General features: G+C 49.5%; 1 protein-coding gene and 1 long non-coding RNA gene across 2 annotated transcripts in view; one reads left to right on the top strand and one right to left on the bottom strand.

Annotated features, from left to right (window-relative positions):
• Positions 1-16,093, top strand: part of INTS9 (integrator complex subunit 9) — a 66,135-nt gene that overhangs the window by 8,174 nt on the left and 41,868 nt on the right. The window contains exons 3-6 of the mRNA XM_028725209.2: positions 4,137-4,197; positions 6,205-6,267; positions 12,111-12,250; positions 13,764-13,850. Of these exons, the coding sequence (XP_028581042.2) occupies positions 4,137-4,197; positions 6,205-6,267; positions 12,111-12,250; positions 13,764-13,850 (351 nt within the window). The remainder of the gene's footprint in view (positions 1-4,136; positions 4,198-6,204; positions 6,268-12,110; positions 12,251-13,763; positions 13,851-16,093) is intronic.
• The window catches only part of LOC144327187 (uncharacterized), a 197,966-nt gene that overhangs the window by 155,732 nt on the left and 26,141 nt on the right, over positions 1-16,093 (bottom strand). The window lies entirely within an intron of this gene.

The raw sequence follows: 16,093 nt of genomic DNA, 5'->3' as shown, positions 1-16,093 counted from the left end.
GTCTCCCTTGATTAGACGCCGGCTGGCAAAGGGGCTGACTGCTGCCCAGTCCACCGGGGAGGCGGGATGCAACACTTGCCCCATCACGGGCAGCGGCAACCCATGTTACGCCTCCAGACTACATGGGCCGTTGGCCTGATCCAACAGAGCTCTTCTTATGTGCTAAGCATGTCCCTTCAGACCATGCATGCCCTGACCTTCGGACCGTACAAGCAGATTGCTCCCACGTGGAGAGCTGCCTGTACAGATTCCTAGCTTCCTTTTTGTGATCGTAAGTTGTTTTTAACTGTAACCTATGGGGACGCAGGTGGCGCTGTGGGTTAAACCACAAAGCCTAGGACTTGCCGATCAGAAGGTCGGCGATTCGAATCCCCACGACGGGGTGAACTCCCGTTGCTCTTCCCCAGCTCCTGCCCACTTAGCAGTTCGAAAGCACGTTAAAGTGCAAGTAGATAAATAGGTACCGCTCTGGTGGGAAGGTAAATGGCATTTCCATGCGCTGCTCTGGTTCTCCAGAAGCGGCTTAGTCTTGCTGGCCACATGACCCGGAAGCTGTACGCCGGCTCCCTCGGCCAGTAAAGCGAGATGAGCGCCGCAACCCCAGAGTCGGCCACGACTGGACCTAATGGTCAGGGGGGTCCCTTTACCTTTACCTAACTGTAACCCGCCCTGAGACCTTAGGGTAAAGGGTAGGTGATTAATAACAACAGATAATAATAATAGTAATTAAAACAAATAATAATTAATAGTAGTAGATGTGATCGCACCACCACCAGAACTAATTTTCACTTTCGTAAGCAGCCTGTACGTGGTTCTGGGAAGCAGGTTGAAGAATCGAAACTTCTCCTCCTGTAACAGAATCCGACTGCGGAGATGCTGAAACCCAGTCGCAGGGAGGCTGTTAACCTTTCCTGTCTGGAGGAGCGTCACATTTGCTTGTTTTATTTATGTGTCGTGTCGAGCTATTTAGGATTAATCAATCACTTCATTACACTGTCAGGAGCCCGTCGGCAAGAGTTGCTTTATTTGGGAGGCTTCTGGGAAGAGAGCCTCAATATCGCGGGAGACGTTGATCGTTCCCCCCCCCTCCCCCTCCCCTCTTCCATATTGCATCATCGAAAGGGAACATCTTGTGCTTATCTGGGAGGAGCGTAAAGTTCCTGGGCGAGCAGCTCACCTCTTCATCATCTTCTCTTTTTAAAGAGTACAGTGAGGGGGGGGGAGTATTTGATCTCCTGCTAAATTTGCCCCCTGACAAAGAAATGACCAGTCCATAATTTTAAGGGTAGGTTTACTGTAGCTGTGAGAGACGGAATAACAACAGGAAAACCCCCCCAGAAACCCAGAAGACAAAAGTCAGAGATTGATGTGCATTAGAATGAGTGAAATAAGTATTTGATCCCTTTGCAAAAGGTGACTTAGTACTTGGTGGCAAAACCCTTGTTGGCAATTACAGAGGTCAGATGTTTCTGGTAGGTGGCCACCAGGTTTGCACACATCTCAGGAAGTATTTTGTCCCACTTCTCTTTGCAGATCCTCTCCAAGTCAGTAGGATTTCGAGGCTGATGTGTAAGCTACTCGAACCTTCAGCTCCCTCCACAGATTTTCAGTGGGATTAAGGGCTGGAGACTGGCTAGGCCACTCCAGGACCTGAATGTGCTTCTTCTTGAGCCACTCCTTTGTTGCCTTGGCCGTGTGTTTTGGGTCATTGTCATGCTGAAATACCCATCCTCGACCCATTTTCAATGCCCTGGCTGAGGGAGGGAAGGAGGTGCTCACCCAAGATTTGACGATACATGGTCCCATCCATCGTCCCTTCGATGCGGTGAAGGTGTCCTGTCCCCTTAGCAGAAAAACACCCCCAAGGCATAATATGTCCCCCTCCATGTTTGACGGTGGGGATGGTGTTCTTGGGGTCGTAGGCAGCATTCCTCTCCCCCAAACATGGCGAGTTGAGTTGATGCCAAAGAGCTCGATTTTGGTCTCATCTGACCACAACACTTTCACCCAGTTCTCCTCTGGGTCATTCAGATGTGCATTGGCAAACTGCAGACAGCTTAAGCAAGGGGACCTTGCAGGCTCTGCAAGATCTCAGTCCTTCACGGGGTAGTGTGTTACCAACTGTTTTCATGGTGACTATGGTCCCAGCTGCCCTGAGATCATTGACAAGTTCCCCCCGTGTAGTTCTGGGCTGCTTCATCACCGTTCTCCTGATCATTGCAACTTCACGAGATGAGACCTTGCATGGAGCCCCAGACCGAGGGAGGTTGACAGTTATTTTGTGTTCCTTCCATTTGCGAATTATTGCACCAACTGTTGTCACCTTCTCACCAAGCTGCTTGGCAATAGTCTTGTAGCCCAGTCCAGCCGTGTGCAGGTCTATCTACAATCTTGTCCCTGACATCCTTGGACAGCTCTTTGGTCTTGGTCCTGGTGGCTACTTCAGAATCTGCTGGATTGATTGCTTCTGTCGACAGGTGTCTCTTGTACAGGTACTGTAATGAGCTGGGATTACAGGTAAGACCTCTCCCTTACAGCAGGTGCTTCTAATCTCAGCTCGTTGCATACAGTGAAGATACCAGGTAGCCTGACATCTGGCTGCTTGATAGGGGATCAAATACTTATTTCACTCATTATAATGCACATCAATTTCTGACTTTTGTCTTCTGGGTTTCTGGGGGTTTTCCTGTTGTTATTCTGTCTCTCACAGCTACAATAAACCTACCATTAAAATTATGGACTGGTCATTTCTTCGTCGGAGTGCAAATGGGCAAATTTAGCAGGGGATCAAAGAACTTTCCCCCCTCACTGTATGTGTTTATTCCAGGTGTGAGGAAACCTGTGTCCCCCCCAGATGTTGCTGGTACCACTTTTCTGCCACAAAGACTCGTGGTGTCCTGGCATGGTGGCTGTGATGGAGGAGGTAGTCTCAACGGTACAGAGCCTTGCTCTGCTCCTTCTCAACTCCTTGGGTAGATCATACAGTTGGAAAGGATCCCAGGGGTCATTGAGTACAACCTGTTTTGATGCAGGAATCTTAGCTAAAGCATCCATGGCAGATGGACACCCAACCTCTGCTTAAAAGGTCCACCACCTCTTGTGGGAGTCTGTTCCACTGTCAAACAGCTCTTACTGCCAGAAGGTTTTCCCAAATGTTTAGTTGGAATCTCCTTTCCCGCAAATTGAAGCATGTCCAACTGCACTCAGCTTCCCTTTACCTCTGTATCACAAAACCCTGGAGGGCATGATCACTTTCCTCCCAAGGTTCCCAGTACGAACCTCTCTGAGTGAAGGGTCGAATACAAATTTAATAAATTATAGATTCAGGTAGGTAACCGTGTTGGTCTGACACAGTCAAAATAAAAATCAAAAAAATCAAAAATTGTCCAGTAGCACCTTATGGACCAGGCTTCCTCAACCTCGGCCCTCCAGATGTTTTGAGACTACAATTCCCATCATCCCTGACCACTGGTCCTGCTAGCTAGGGATCATGGGAGTTGTAGGCCAGAAACATCTGGAGGGCCGAGGTTGAGGAAGCCTGTTATAGACCAGCTAAGTTTGTTCTGGTGTTTCTGAAGAAGTGTGCATGCACACGAAAGCTTTTACCAGAACAAACTTAGTTGGTCTATAAGGTGCTACTGTACAATTGTTGATTTTTAAAATTTTTATTAATAAATTATAATACTAATAGGAATGGAGCTGAAAGGTTAGACTACCGCAATGTGTTGCATGTAGGGGCTGCCCTTGAAAACTGTTTGGAAGCTGTTGGATTTCCAGGATTTAAAATTTAATCCATTAATGGTAAGGCCCAGGAAGTATTAAAGCTCAGTCGTGGCTCTGTCTGGGCTTAATATTTACAAAATTTTAAATCATTTTTTATGATCTGGCTGAGTCTACTACGAGTTGCAACAGCCTGAAACATCTGGAGGACACAATGTTGGAGAAAGGTGACTTAGCTGTGCTGTGTTTGTGAAATGTACGCGGAGCATCAATAACTTTATTATTATTATTATTATTAATAATAATTTTTATACTGCCCTATACCTGGAGGTCATATTATACCGTTCTCCGAAAATGGGTGCTGATTTTGCCATAAAACCCATTAACACAGCTTTTTTCTTTTTCTTTTCCTGTAGTCCAAGGCTATCTAAGCTCCCTGGTTGGATCTTAAAGGATGGGAGCACTTTTCTAGACAAGGTAATGTACAACTGGGATTGGGCTTTTCAGCGAGCCTGGCTAATTAGCCAGCACTGTTGAGCTTGGACAAACTCTGATTTAACTGGGGAGAAAAGCAAGAGTGTTGCCAAAAGCAATTGCGTTTCCAGGCCAAATCCTTTGAGTCCTGCTCTTTATGATTCTTAGCCCCGTCTTTTACAAAATTAATAATAAAATATTATTATTTACAAAAAAGAATATTTTTTGCAAGAAGGGTACAGTGGTACCTTGGTTCTCAAACTGAATCCGTTCCAGAAGTCCATTCCAAAACCAAAGTGTTCCAAAACCAAGGCACGCTTTCCCATAGAAAGTAATGCAAAATGGATTAATCTGTTCCAGACTTTTAAAAACAACCCCTAAAACAGCAATTTAACATGAATTTTACTATCTTACAAGACCATTCCATAAAACGAAAGAAAATAAACATTGTACTGCAGTCACACAATCAATCAGTAGCTGAACTGGGTTCCAAACAGTCACAAAAACAAGAAAAGCCACAAAAACAGAAACACAAAATAAATAGCAAAAACAGACAGACCTCAACGTAACACCCAAAACGGAAGTGTGGCACTCAAATCGGAAGCGTAACACTCAAAACAGAGCATGTTTGGCTTCTGAAAAAAGTTCGCACACCAGAATACTTACTTCCAGGTTTGCAGTGTTTGGGTTCCAAGTTGTTTGAGTACCAAGGCGTTTGAGAACCAAGGTGTCACTGTACAGTACCTTGAAATGTCTCCTCGCCCCTCATGCTTTCCCCCTGGACTCTGTTGGAGACTTTGGAGGGAATTCTTAAGAAACTAAGAAGTGTCTGCAGGGTCAGGTCCGTCTAGTCCAGCATCCTGTTGTCACAGGGAATGCACAAGTCGCGCCGTATGTTGAATCCCTGAACATTGCAAGAAGCCCCATCAGCCGCATGGCTACTCTGCGTTCCACAATTGTATCGGAAGCCTCTCGGAGGCGCTGCCTGTAGTGGGCCCCTTTAATTATGAATCCTGCTGCGCTTCTTATATTGACCGTTGCGCTTGCTTAGAATGACAAATGAATTGACCAGTTCTCCGCACAGCCGGGAGTCTGGGGTCAAAGACTCCCGGCTTTGTCATGTAAGGAGGAAGGCCCTTGTTTTTAAGACTGGAGGAGGCATTGAAATTCACCCAGCCTGCCCATAATTCACCTTTTAACATATCTGGATGAGGTTAAGCACCTCCTGCCATTTGAAGTAATTGCTCGTTTGTTAGAACTTGCCAAAAATTGCTAGAATTTCTTAAGAGCCGAAGCCAGGGGGATACACTGTAGAGAAGGTAATGCACTGTTTGGTAAACATGCAACCTTTAACTTTGGGGGGAGCTCCCCCCCCCAAAAAACCCTTTTCCCCGTGTAGAGAACTGTACAGCAGCATAGTGCATGCATCATTCGATTGCTGAGAGACATCGCTGCTTTCGTTGTCTAAGCAGCAATTGCTCCCATCTCATCTCAGACCTATTTGCATGCGCAGCAACCAACTTGCCGGACGGAGCAAAGGGAGAAAGACTAATTTAACAGGCCTGGGAGAATATTAATGTGGATGTCTGGAGGAACGAGCAGGGCGGTTTCCATCTCCAAACCCGACGGAGTGAAAGTACAGAATGTGGGGGAGGAAGGAAGTGCCCAGGGAAAGATAGGTTTGGTGGAGATTTCCGAGAGGACAGGGCTGGCCCTGATTTTCGGCAGACACTGAGCAAGATCCGCAGCAGATTCCCAACCCTGCCTGGCTCCGATGCCAGGCCTGAGGAGCGTGTTAGGATTGGCAGGTGCCCGTCCATTCAGCTACAGCCCTTTGCGATGGCCGCATGTTCGGATGCAGCTTGCGAGCTGTTTGGCCATCGCGGCCTGTAAGCGCCGGCAGGTGGAGCCGGCAGGTGGAGCCTCTGCTGCCCTCGCTGTCTCCTAGCCTCGGATTTCTTCCTTTTCAGCTGAGGGTCTTCTCTCTTCTCCTTCCCTCCCATTTCCTAGGAGCTGAAAGACTGTGCTGGCCGGGCGTTTGTGGATTCTGTTCCAGAGTTCTGCTTGCCGGAGGTGAGTCATCGCAGGATCCTGGGTGCCAAACCATGACCACCCCACTTTTGGTCCCCAGCTGGAATCATCAAGGGGTTCTCAAACCCGCTCCTTCCCTCCGTTGATTTCAAAGAGGCCTGCAGGGGTCGGAGGAGTCCCAAGCCATCCGCCTCGCTTTGGAGAAAACACACATTTCACGGGAGGCTCTTATTGAAATAATGCCCAATGGATGTCCCGATCCATTTCTCAAGCCACTTACGGCTCCTGTTGCAATTTAAGGGAAAGCGGAACTGCAAACGATGGCTGTTTTTTGAGCATTTATTTCGCTGCGGGCCCCTTAAGGGAGACACAGCAGCTTACCGAGTGTGCAAAATAATAACACTCAGCGCTTTATATAGTGCTTTCCAGAAGGGAGCATTACATATATTATCTCGGGGATTGTCACAAACAACCCTGTAAGGTGGGCTAAAGTTGTTTTTTTGTCTGTGCCGCTGATTTGCCTGAGGCTGAAAGAGAGAAGGGCTTTCCCAAAACCTGCTGGTGTTCCAGCTCCTCACCTGGCCAATATACCGTATTTGCACCGGACCATAGGGCGCACCTAGTTTTTAGGGGGGAAATAAAGAAAAAAAAATTACCCCCCCCAGCCCCAAAGAGCAAAGAAGCCAAGACAGCGAGCAGGATCCATCCCGCTGGCTGTCTTGGCTTCCTCTTTAGATGCGCATGGATCCCGCTCCCTGTCTTAGCTTCGTTTTTAGCCGCGGGGCTGGGGCGGGGGAAGCCCGAGCTTCCCCCAACCCCAGCCCCCAGAACAGGCAGCTATCCACAAGCCTCCCAAGCGCAACGGGAACTCCCGCCACGCTCTGAAAGCTTGCGGATGGCTGCCTGAAGCCTGGAGAACGAGAGGGGTCGGTGCGCACCCACCCCGCTCGCTCTCCAGGCTTCAACGAAAGCCTGCATTGGCTCCATAGGACGCACACACATTTCCCCTTCATTTTTGGAGGGGGGAAAGTGCGTCCTATAGAGCGAAAAATACAGTATATATAATTTGGACACTTGAATGCACCTCATTCCTCAGAACGAAATCATTCTGGACCTTTTTTTTGTACCAGCCAAGGTGATGGCCGCCTGTGTGGGCCGTTGGGAGTGGGGGGGTGTCTCTCTTCCCATCCCCCGTCTCCCCCTCCTTATTTTCTTTGCTTGGACAGTGTAATCTACTATTTTCCTCATTTATCTGTCTCAGAAATTCCAGCAGCTGGTTGAGCATGAGACTCTTAATCTCAGGGCTGTGGGTTCAAATCCCACTTTGGGCAAAAGGTTCCTGCATTGCAGGGGATTGGACTACAGATTCTTACCAGTCCAGGGGGCAGTCTGCCTCCCACTCAGTCTCAGTGTTGCCCTTGCAGGACTCAGCAGAGGCGAGGAAGATGGAGGCGAACCCAGAATCAGCAGGCTCTGCTGCCCCCCAGTGTATCTAGCACCACCTACTGTTAATCTCCTTGCAATCCGCCCTACCAGTCCCACTGGGTCTTCTGACTCCAAGAGCACACTGCACAGTGGCATAAACAGAAACTAACACCAGCCACCCCCTGCTTGGCATGCAGAAGTCCCCAGATTTCAATCCACGACACCAGCGCTTTAAGATCAAGCAACAGATTTGTTTCTCTGCTTGAGACGCATGGCTTGTCGCAGCAGACTGTCCCGAGCAAATGGGACCAGAGGCTTCCTGAGAACATAAGGAGAGCCTGCAGGATCAGGCCAGTGGCCCACCTAGACCAGCATCCCATTCTCACAGTGGGCAGTGAGATCAGGGCCAGATTTAGGTTTGATGAGGCCCTAAGCTACTGGAGGTAATGGGGCCCTTTATATCTCCAGCTGTCCTTTGTCAACAACGTCACTGTTTTTTGTGTTGAATATATGCTATATGGTAATTTATGGACCTGTTGTTGTTGTTTAGTCGTTTAGTCGTGTCCGACTCTTTGTGACCCCATGGACCAGAGCACGCCAGGCACTCCTGTCTTCCACTGCCTCCCGCAGTTTGGTCAAACTCATGCTGGTAGCTTCGAGAACATTGTCCAACCATCTCGTCCTCTGCCGTCCCCTTCTCCTTGTGCCCTCCATCTTTCCCAACAACAGGGTCTTTTCCAGGGAGTCTTCTCTTCTCATGAGGAGGCCAAAGTATTGGAGCCTCAGCTTCATGATCTGTCCTTCCAGTGAGCACTCAGGGCTGATTTCCTTCAGAATGGATCGGTTTGATCTTCTTGCAGTCCATGGGACTCTCAAGAGTCTCCTCCAGCACCAGAATTCAAAAGCATCCATTCTTTGGCGATCAACCTTCTTTATGGTCCAGCTCTCACTTCCATACATCACTACTGGGAGAACCATAGCTTTAACTATACGGACCTTTGTTGGCAAGGTGATGTCTCTGCTTTTTAAGATGCTGTCTAGGTTTGTCATTGCTTTTCTCCCAAGAAGCAGGCGTCTTTTAATTTTGTGACCTAATGGGTATCTAAAGCCATTTGCACATAACGAAACAACCGGTCCTTGCAGAATGTAGGCACCCTATATAGAGAGAGGAGCAAACCAGGGATATTTTAGGGAGCAGGCTAGCAGGCGGGACCCATTACTTACATCACAGGAGCCTACACAACACAGAGCACTGTTACTGTATGTAGGTTTTTTTTATTTGTTTTTCATCTTATATTTTGGAAATGTGTATCCAGTCCCCCCCCCCCTTTAAATTTTGTGGGGGGAAGGCCCAAGAGAGTGGGGCCCTAAGCTATAGCTTGTTTAGTTTATACATAAATCAGGCAGTGAGTGAGATGCCCCTATTGGGAGCCCACTTAGCAGCTCTCTCCCTGCCTCCGACAGGAGAGGGAAAACTCATCCATCAGGCTTAGCAGCCTCGGAGGGCCTTATCCTCTGTGAATCTGCCTAATCCTCTTTTCAAGCCCACCTCTGTTGGTGGCCTGGCCTCCCTGACTCTGAATTGTACAGCCGGAAGGGACCCAAAGGCTCATCTTGTCAGCCCCGCGATCTCAGAGGTAGTTCTCCTGCATACAGAAAGTCCCCGAATTCCTCTCCAGCCAAAATGAACTTCCTGGCAGGACGCAGGAAGGACAGAGAGCTCAGGGAATGCAAGTGGGACGCTGCAACAAAAAGTTGCCGTTTGAAGTGGACCTGTTCGCTCTTCCAGTCAGTGAGCCATGCCATGCCATGCCCTCCTCTGTGATGCGTTCGGCAGGAGCTTGAGGCTGCCAGGGGGAGCCAGGCAATGTCCCACCCAGCAAGACCCAGGGTGCCTTTAAGGTCCTGGGAGAGCTCCCAGTGTCTTGCTCTAGGCCCCACAAATAACCCAGAGATGCATTTTAAATAAAAGGACACATTCTACTCGTGTTAAAACACCAGGCAGGCCCCACAAATAACCCAGAGGTGCATTTTAAATAAAAGCACACATGGGCCGGATTTAGAAGGCGATTGGGCTGGATCCAGCCCCCAGGCCTTAGTTTGCCTACCCATGGACTAGATGATCCATCACAGCTCTGCAATTCTCTGATTCCATTGCCCAGTCTCTGGGTTGTGGGTTACGACAGATGCTCTTATTTCATTCCACTTCCCACCCAGTTTTCCATTTTCTTTGGACTGAATGCCTCTCTTCTCCCCCCCCCCGCCCCACCTCCCCTAAAAAAGCAAAAGAACCATCAGGTCTTAAGTTAGCCGCCGTGGGACTTTTTGAGCCGCTGTTTTTTGAGCAGCCATGTTGACCCATTTCTCGGCTGTTACCTTCGAATCGATGGGAAGATAATTTTTCCACTTGACGACTATTGAATCCCATTAGCTGCTCCATAATAACTGAGTTAGAGGTTTAAGTTTCTGGTAAGTTTTCCAGACCAACATAATCGGGGGTTATAGCCTTACCAGTAAATATTTCCAATTACAGTTCCTGTTACGGGGATGCAAAAAATCATTTTGTCTCCTCCTCCGACCTTGGCTGACCCTACCTACCTATTCCTCTGCCTGGAGAAGAGTCTGGAGAGGGCAGGTTTAGTTCCAGCCCCAAATGTGACAATTGTAACCTGACTGTTAGAAGTCAAATTTATATTTGAGATTCTAGGCCATCCTTGAGACCTCAGACCTTGCCTTCCAGCTGCTTCCCACCTCCCCTTCTAAAAGTTGCCTCCTCTCAGCTTTTCATCTCAGAAACCTTGGCCCCTTGGATAGAATCACAGAATCGTCGAGTTGGAAGGGACCAACCCCTTGAAATCCAGGAATATTTTGCCCAGCATGGGACTCGAACCCAGAACCCTGAGAGTAAGGGTCTCACAATCTACTTGCGATGGACCCCTGGGTGGACCCCAGGATCAGGCAGGCCCAGGAAGGAGGGAAACCACTCAATAGGGCCAAAGGAGCGGAAACGAGGGTGAGACCTAGTCTGAGGAAATCAGGAGAAAAGGGAAAAGTCATGTCAGAAGCAGAGCATTGCTGGGCCCTCACTACACCCTGAGCAGTGTAGTGGTCAGAGTACTGGACCTGGGAGACCAGGGTTCGAATCCTAACACTGGGAAATCCAACAATGCTGAATGTTGGAAGGTTCAGGACAGGTAAAAGGAAGCATTTGTCCAAGCAATGCCATAGTTAAACTGTGGAACTCCTTGCCACAAGAGGCAGTAATGGCCACCAACCTGGATGGCTTTAGAAGAGGATTGGACCAATTCATGGAGGAGAAGAGGGCTATCGATGGCCACCAGCCTGGATGGCAACACTCTGCCTTCGTAGTTGGAGGCAGCAGCGCTTCTGGGTACCATTTGCTGCAAACCACAGGAGGGCGAGAGTTGCTCTTGGGTTCGAATCCTCCTTGCAGGTTTCCCACAGGCAACCCGGTTGGCCACAGCGGGAGCAGGTTGCTGGGCTCAATAGCCTCCTCTTCCATTCTGAGGGAGGGAGAAGACTTTTTTAGGAGGCTGCGTTTTCCAACAGCGCCTTACTGTGGCGATCACACAGGGTCCCTGGACGTTCAACGGTCTATTCATCCCTGTGCCACCACTTTGCTCGCTTCCCTGCTGCCACCAACCCGTTAAAAGGTAAAGGGGCCCCTGACCATTAGGTCCAGTCGTGGCCGACTCTGGGGTTGCGGCGCTCATTTCGCTTTATTGGCCGAGGGAGCCAGTGTACAGCTTCCGGGTCATGTGGCCAGCATGACTAAGCCGCTTCTGGCGGACCAGAGCAGCGCACGGAAACGCCTTTGACCTTCCCGCCAGAGCGGTACCTATTTATCTACTTGCACTTTGATGTGCTTTTGAACTGCTAGGTTGGCAGGAGCAGGGACCGAGCAACGGGAGCTCACCCCGTCGCAGGGATTCAAACCTCCGACCTTCTGATCGGCTAGTCCTAGGCTCTGTGGTTTAACCCACAGCGCATCCCTAACTCTCGGGTAAAACACTGAGTCCAAGCAGTTGTTAAAAGTGAACCAAAAAAAACAAGTTTATTTTACAAACATTAACAAGTTTATGGTTTCTCAGATAATATTCCTGTCGGTATCTTAACTTTAGTTTCTTTACCGGCCTATACCTTCCGACTGATTATCTCAACTGTTTGACTGATTCCTCTTAACAAATTCTCTCCCTCTCTCACACCAGACTAGCCCAACCACAGCCTTCTCTTCTCTGTCTCGTCTAACTCCAGACTGTCTTCTCAACCACCCGAACTCTATCTCTCCCAAAAACCTCTGTGCTTAAACCTTATGCACATTTAATTCTGCCCCTTGGGCTCCCATTGATTAGTCATTTTACAATTAGTTAACCCTTTCCTTATGAACCCAGTATAATGTCACACACCTAGGAGGCCACACTTACGTTCTCTGTTTTCAGATGGAGCTGATTGACCTGTCGACGGTGGACGTCATCCTGATCTCAAACTACCACTGCATGATGGCCTTGCCCTACATTACGGAGCACACTGGGTTCACCGGAACCGTCTACGCCACCGAGCCGACGGTTCAGATTGGCAGGTGAGTGGGGGAAAGCCTCATTTTATCTCCTCGCCTTCAGGGAAGGATGTAGAGGACGACACGGGGAAGAGGAGCGTTGCTTCTCTAATGTTCTTGAGAGGCTTTTAAGACGTGGCTGAGAGCGAGCCAAGGAAGTTCTTCACGGCTTTAAGTGTGTGCACTGCATGCTTGACTTCTTCCCGAATGTCGTGAGTCAGTTTGTGCTCCTCTGTTTGGCAGGCCTGGGCAGAGCGATTAAATGGTGCTAGACGGTGTTGCGCTCACAGAAAACCTCTGCAGCTGCTTCCATGGTGGGCAGCACAGTGTGGTGTAGTGGTTAAGAGCGGTAGTCTCGTAATCTGGTGAACCAAGTTCGCTTCCCTGCTCCTCCACATGCAGCTGCTGGGTGACCCACTTCTCTGAAGTCTCTCAGCCCCGCTCACCTCACAGAGCATTTGTTGTGGGGGAGGAAGGGAAAAGGAGTTTGTTAGCCGCTTTGAGACTCCTTTGGGTAGTGATAAAGCGGGATATCAAATCCAAACTCTTCTACTCTTCTTTACATGCCAGGGACACACTCCTCTGTTTTGCAAGTTGCTAAATGCAGAATCACAGGATCATAGAATAAGAAGGAACCCTGGGTGTGCTGGGCCAGGGGGTGACCCGAGCAACGCGGTCCAGGTCCGGTCCTGAATCTCAGTCCAACAGGGCCAAGGCAGGAAACCAGGCAAGGTCAGGCACAGGATCACAGGCAGGTTCTGGCAAACAGCAACGTTGCTCCCGCAACCTGGGGCAGGGTCCAGCAGCCTTTTATCTCTGTCAGGATAACGGCCGGTCCTGATCGTCTGGCAACTCACCTCCCTGTTTCGCCCGAAGGCGAGCCCTCCTCCTGCGAGTACTCAGGTCTCACCTTCTCTCAGACCTCACTCTCTGCAGCTTGGGAGACATCGGTGGGTTACTAGACCCAGAGGCCGCCTCAGCCTCCCCTGACCCAACCGGTAGTGGAGCAGCTGTAAGTGATGGCCCAGCTGGAGGCAACGAGGTCATCCCCGCATCTGGAACCAGGGCAAGCTCGGGCCCCTGACTTGTCTCCACCCCCATCGTTCTGCCCAGACACTGAGGTCCAGCACCGAGGGCCTTCTGGCGGTTCCCTCATTGCGAGAAGCCAGGTTACAGGGAACCAGGCAGAGGGCCTTCTCGGTGCTGGTTCCCGCCCTGTGGAACGCCCTCCCACCAGATGTCAAAGAGAAAAATAACTACCAGACTTTTAGAAGACATCTAAAGGCCTGTTTAGGGAAGCTTTTAATGTTTAATAGGTTATTGTATTTTAGTGTTTTGTTGGAAGCTGCCCAGAGTGGCTGGGGAAACCCAGCCAGATGGGTGGGGTATAAATAATAAATTATTATTATTATTATTATTATTATTATTATTATTATTATTATTTACATATAAGCACACATGGAGCACTGCAACATGGCTCCCTCTCTCTCTAGCATCTGACTGGAGCAAGAATTCTAACAGTTGCTCCTCTCTGCAGGCTTCTGATGGAGGAGCTGGTCAACTTCATTGAGCGGGTGCCCAAGGCTCAGTCTCCCTCCATGTGGAAGAATAAGGAAGTGCAAAGGTAAGGATGAACACCCCCCCCCCTTCGCAGGGCACCTCCCTTGGGAAGGGGGGGGGTGTCCCCGGATGGCACTCCCCCATGGTTTGGTTTCCCGCCCTGCTTCTCAGCTGCCCAATCCTCAGAGCTGCTTGCGTCAGTCAGAACAACATTTCCCAAACATTTTGGGGGCCATTTGCCCCATTGGTTCCATAATCTCATCCCCAGTGCCCCTCTAAAGGCAAAGGGACCCCTGACCATTAGGTCCAGTTGTGACCGACTCTGGGGTTGCGGTGCTCCTCTCGCTTTATTGGCCGAGGGAGCTGGCGTACAGCTTCCGGGTCATGTGGCCAGCATGTGGCGAACCAGAGCAGCGCATGGAAACACCGTTTACCTTCCCGCCGGAGTGGTACCTATTTATCTACTTGCACTTTGATGTGCTTTCGAACTGCTAGGTTGGCAGGAGCTGGGACCGAGCGATGGGAGCTCACCCCGTCGCGGGGATTCGAACCGCCGACCTTCTGATCGGCAAGCCCAAGAGGCTCAGTGGTTTAGACCACAGCGCCACCCGCGTCCCTTTTAGTGCCCCTCTACCCTATAAAAAGCATTATTATTATTAGTATGAATAATTATTTTACTTTTTATACCGCTCTTCATCCGTAGATCTTGGGGCTGTTCACGGCATAAAAACACAGTGGTTTGCACAGCCCACTAAGGAAGATAATAGCACGATAAAATTCAAAACAGGGAGGATTAATTGCACGTTTATTCAAAATCCAATTGGAACCATTCAGTTTAATTAACTAATTCAGCAAAATTGATGGACTCAGCCCAATGATGCCAGCTTTCCAAAGTTTGGAAGTCAGTTACTCCCTCCTGCTGCCCCCTTGCCTCTCAGGACGCCCCCCCCAAGTAATCCCCCCCTCTAGGCGGAGGAGGGGGAGAACCACCAACTTTGGGAACCACTGACTTAGAACAACAAAATCAACAATACCTCAGGGACCGCAGAACCTCACGGACCACCTCTCCCCATATGAACCTACCCGGACCCTGCAAACATCCCCTGAGGTCCTTCTTCATTTGCCTGCTCCATGTGAGGCCCAGTGGGTGGCAACATGAGAACGGGGCCTTTTCTGCAGTGGCTCCCCATCTGTAGGGTGCTCGCCCCAGGGAGGCTCGCCTGGCACCTTCATTATACACCTTTAGGTGCCAGGTGAAAGCATTCCTCTTCAGCCAGGTTGACATTTTACTGTTTAAATATTTTGTTGGGAGCCGCCCAGAGTGGCTGGGGCAACTCAGTTGTATGGATGGCACATAAATAGCAAAATTATTATTAATATTAATATTTGGCTGGTTGACATCCGGTGCCCTCTTAAATGTGCTGTGGAAGCGGGTGGGGATTGCTGGGTTGCCTTTCTTGTTATTTTTATTACGTATTTTGTGTGTGTGTGTGTGTGTGTGTGTGTGTGTGTTTGTATCATTTTCTGTTGTGAACCATCCAGAGATCTACGGCTATAGGGCGGCATGCAGATTAAATATACAGTCATACCTTACGTTACGTCTGCTTCATGTTACGTTTTTTTCTGGTTGCGTCCTGGGTTTTGCTGCTCACACATGCACAGTAGCGCTAAATCGCGCTTCGCACATGCGCACAAGCACCAAATCACACTGCACACCTGCGCAAATACCGTGCTTCAGGTTGCAGGTTTTTCATGTTGCGAACGGGCCTCCGGAATTGGTTCCGTTCTCAACCAGAGGTACCACTGTATATTAAAAATAATAATAATACAATAATGGAAAAAATATCGCAACAAAACAGCAGAGTGGACAGAAGCCCAAGCTTTTGAATACTGATGAACAGATAGATCTTAGAGGCCTGGGAGGACCTGAGCACAATGGGACTCTCCCCAGCGCATGGCGCATGGCACCAGTGCCTTTGAAACAGGGCCTGGCCAGTGAATCAGTGAATCCATGAAGGTTTTGAGCATCTGCGCTTGGCGCTGTCAGGCCGGGTCCTCAACATCAGCCCCGAGTCGGGCTGGCTGTGCCCAAATTGGCGCCTCTCTCCTAGGGCTGGTGAGATAGCGGCTTTTCAAAACAGGGGACACCCCCAAGTGAGCGCAATGTTAAGCATTATTTTGAGTCACCCGTGAGCCTCGTTCAGCTTGTCGGTGGTGCCTCTTCCCCTCTTTTCACAGCAGCCTGGAGCATTCCCTGTGTTTATATCACTTTACAGCTCAGAAAATTCCAGCCCCGATTGCGTTGTG

This window comes from Podarcis muralis, chromosome 3 (genome assembly GCF_964188315.1).
Source record: "Podarcis muralis chromosome 3, rPodMur119.hap1.1, whole genome shotgun sequence".
Classification (NCBI taxonomy): Eukaryota; Metazoa; Chordata; class Lepidosauria; order Squamata; family Lacertidae; genus Podarcis; species Podarcis muralis.
The sequence above is the reverse complement of the archived record's forward strand: the minus strand, read 5'-3'. Positions and strand labels throughout refer to the sequence as shown.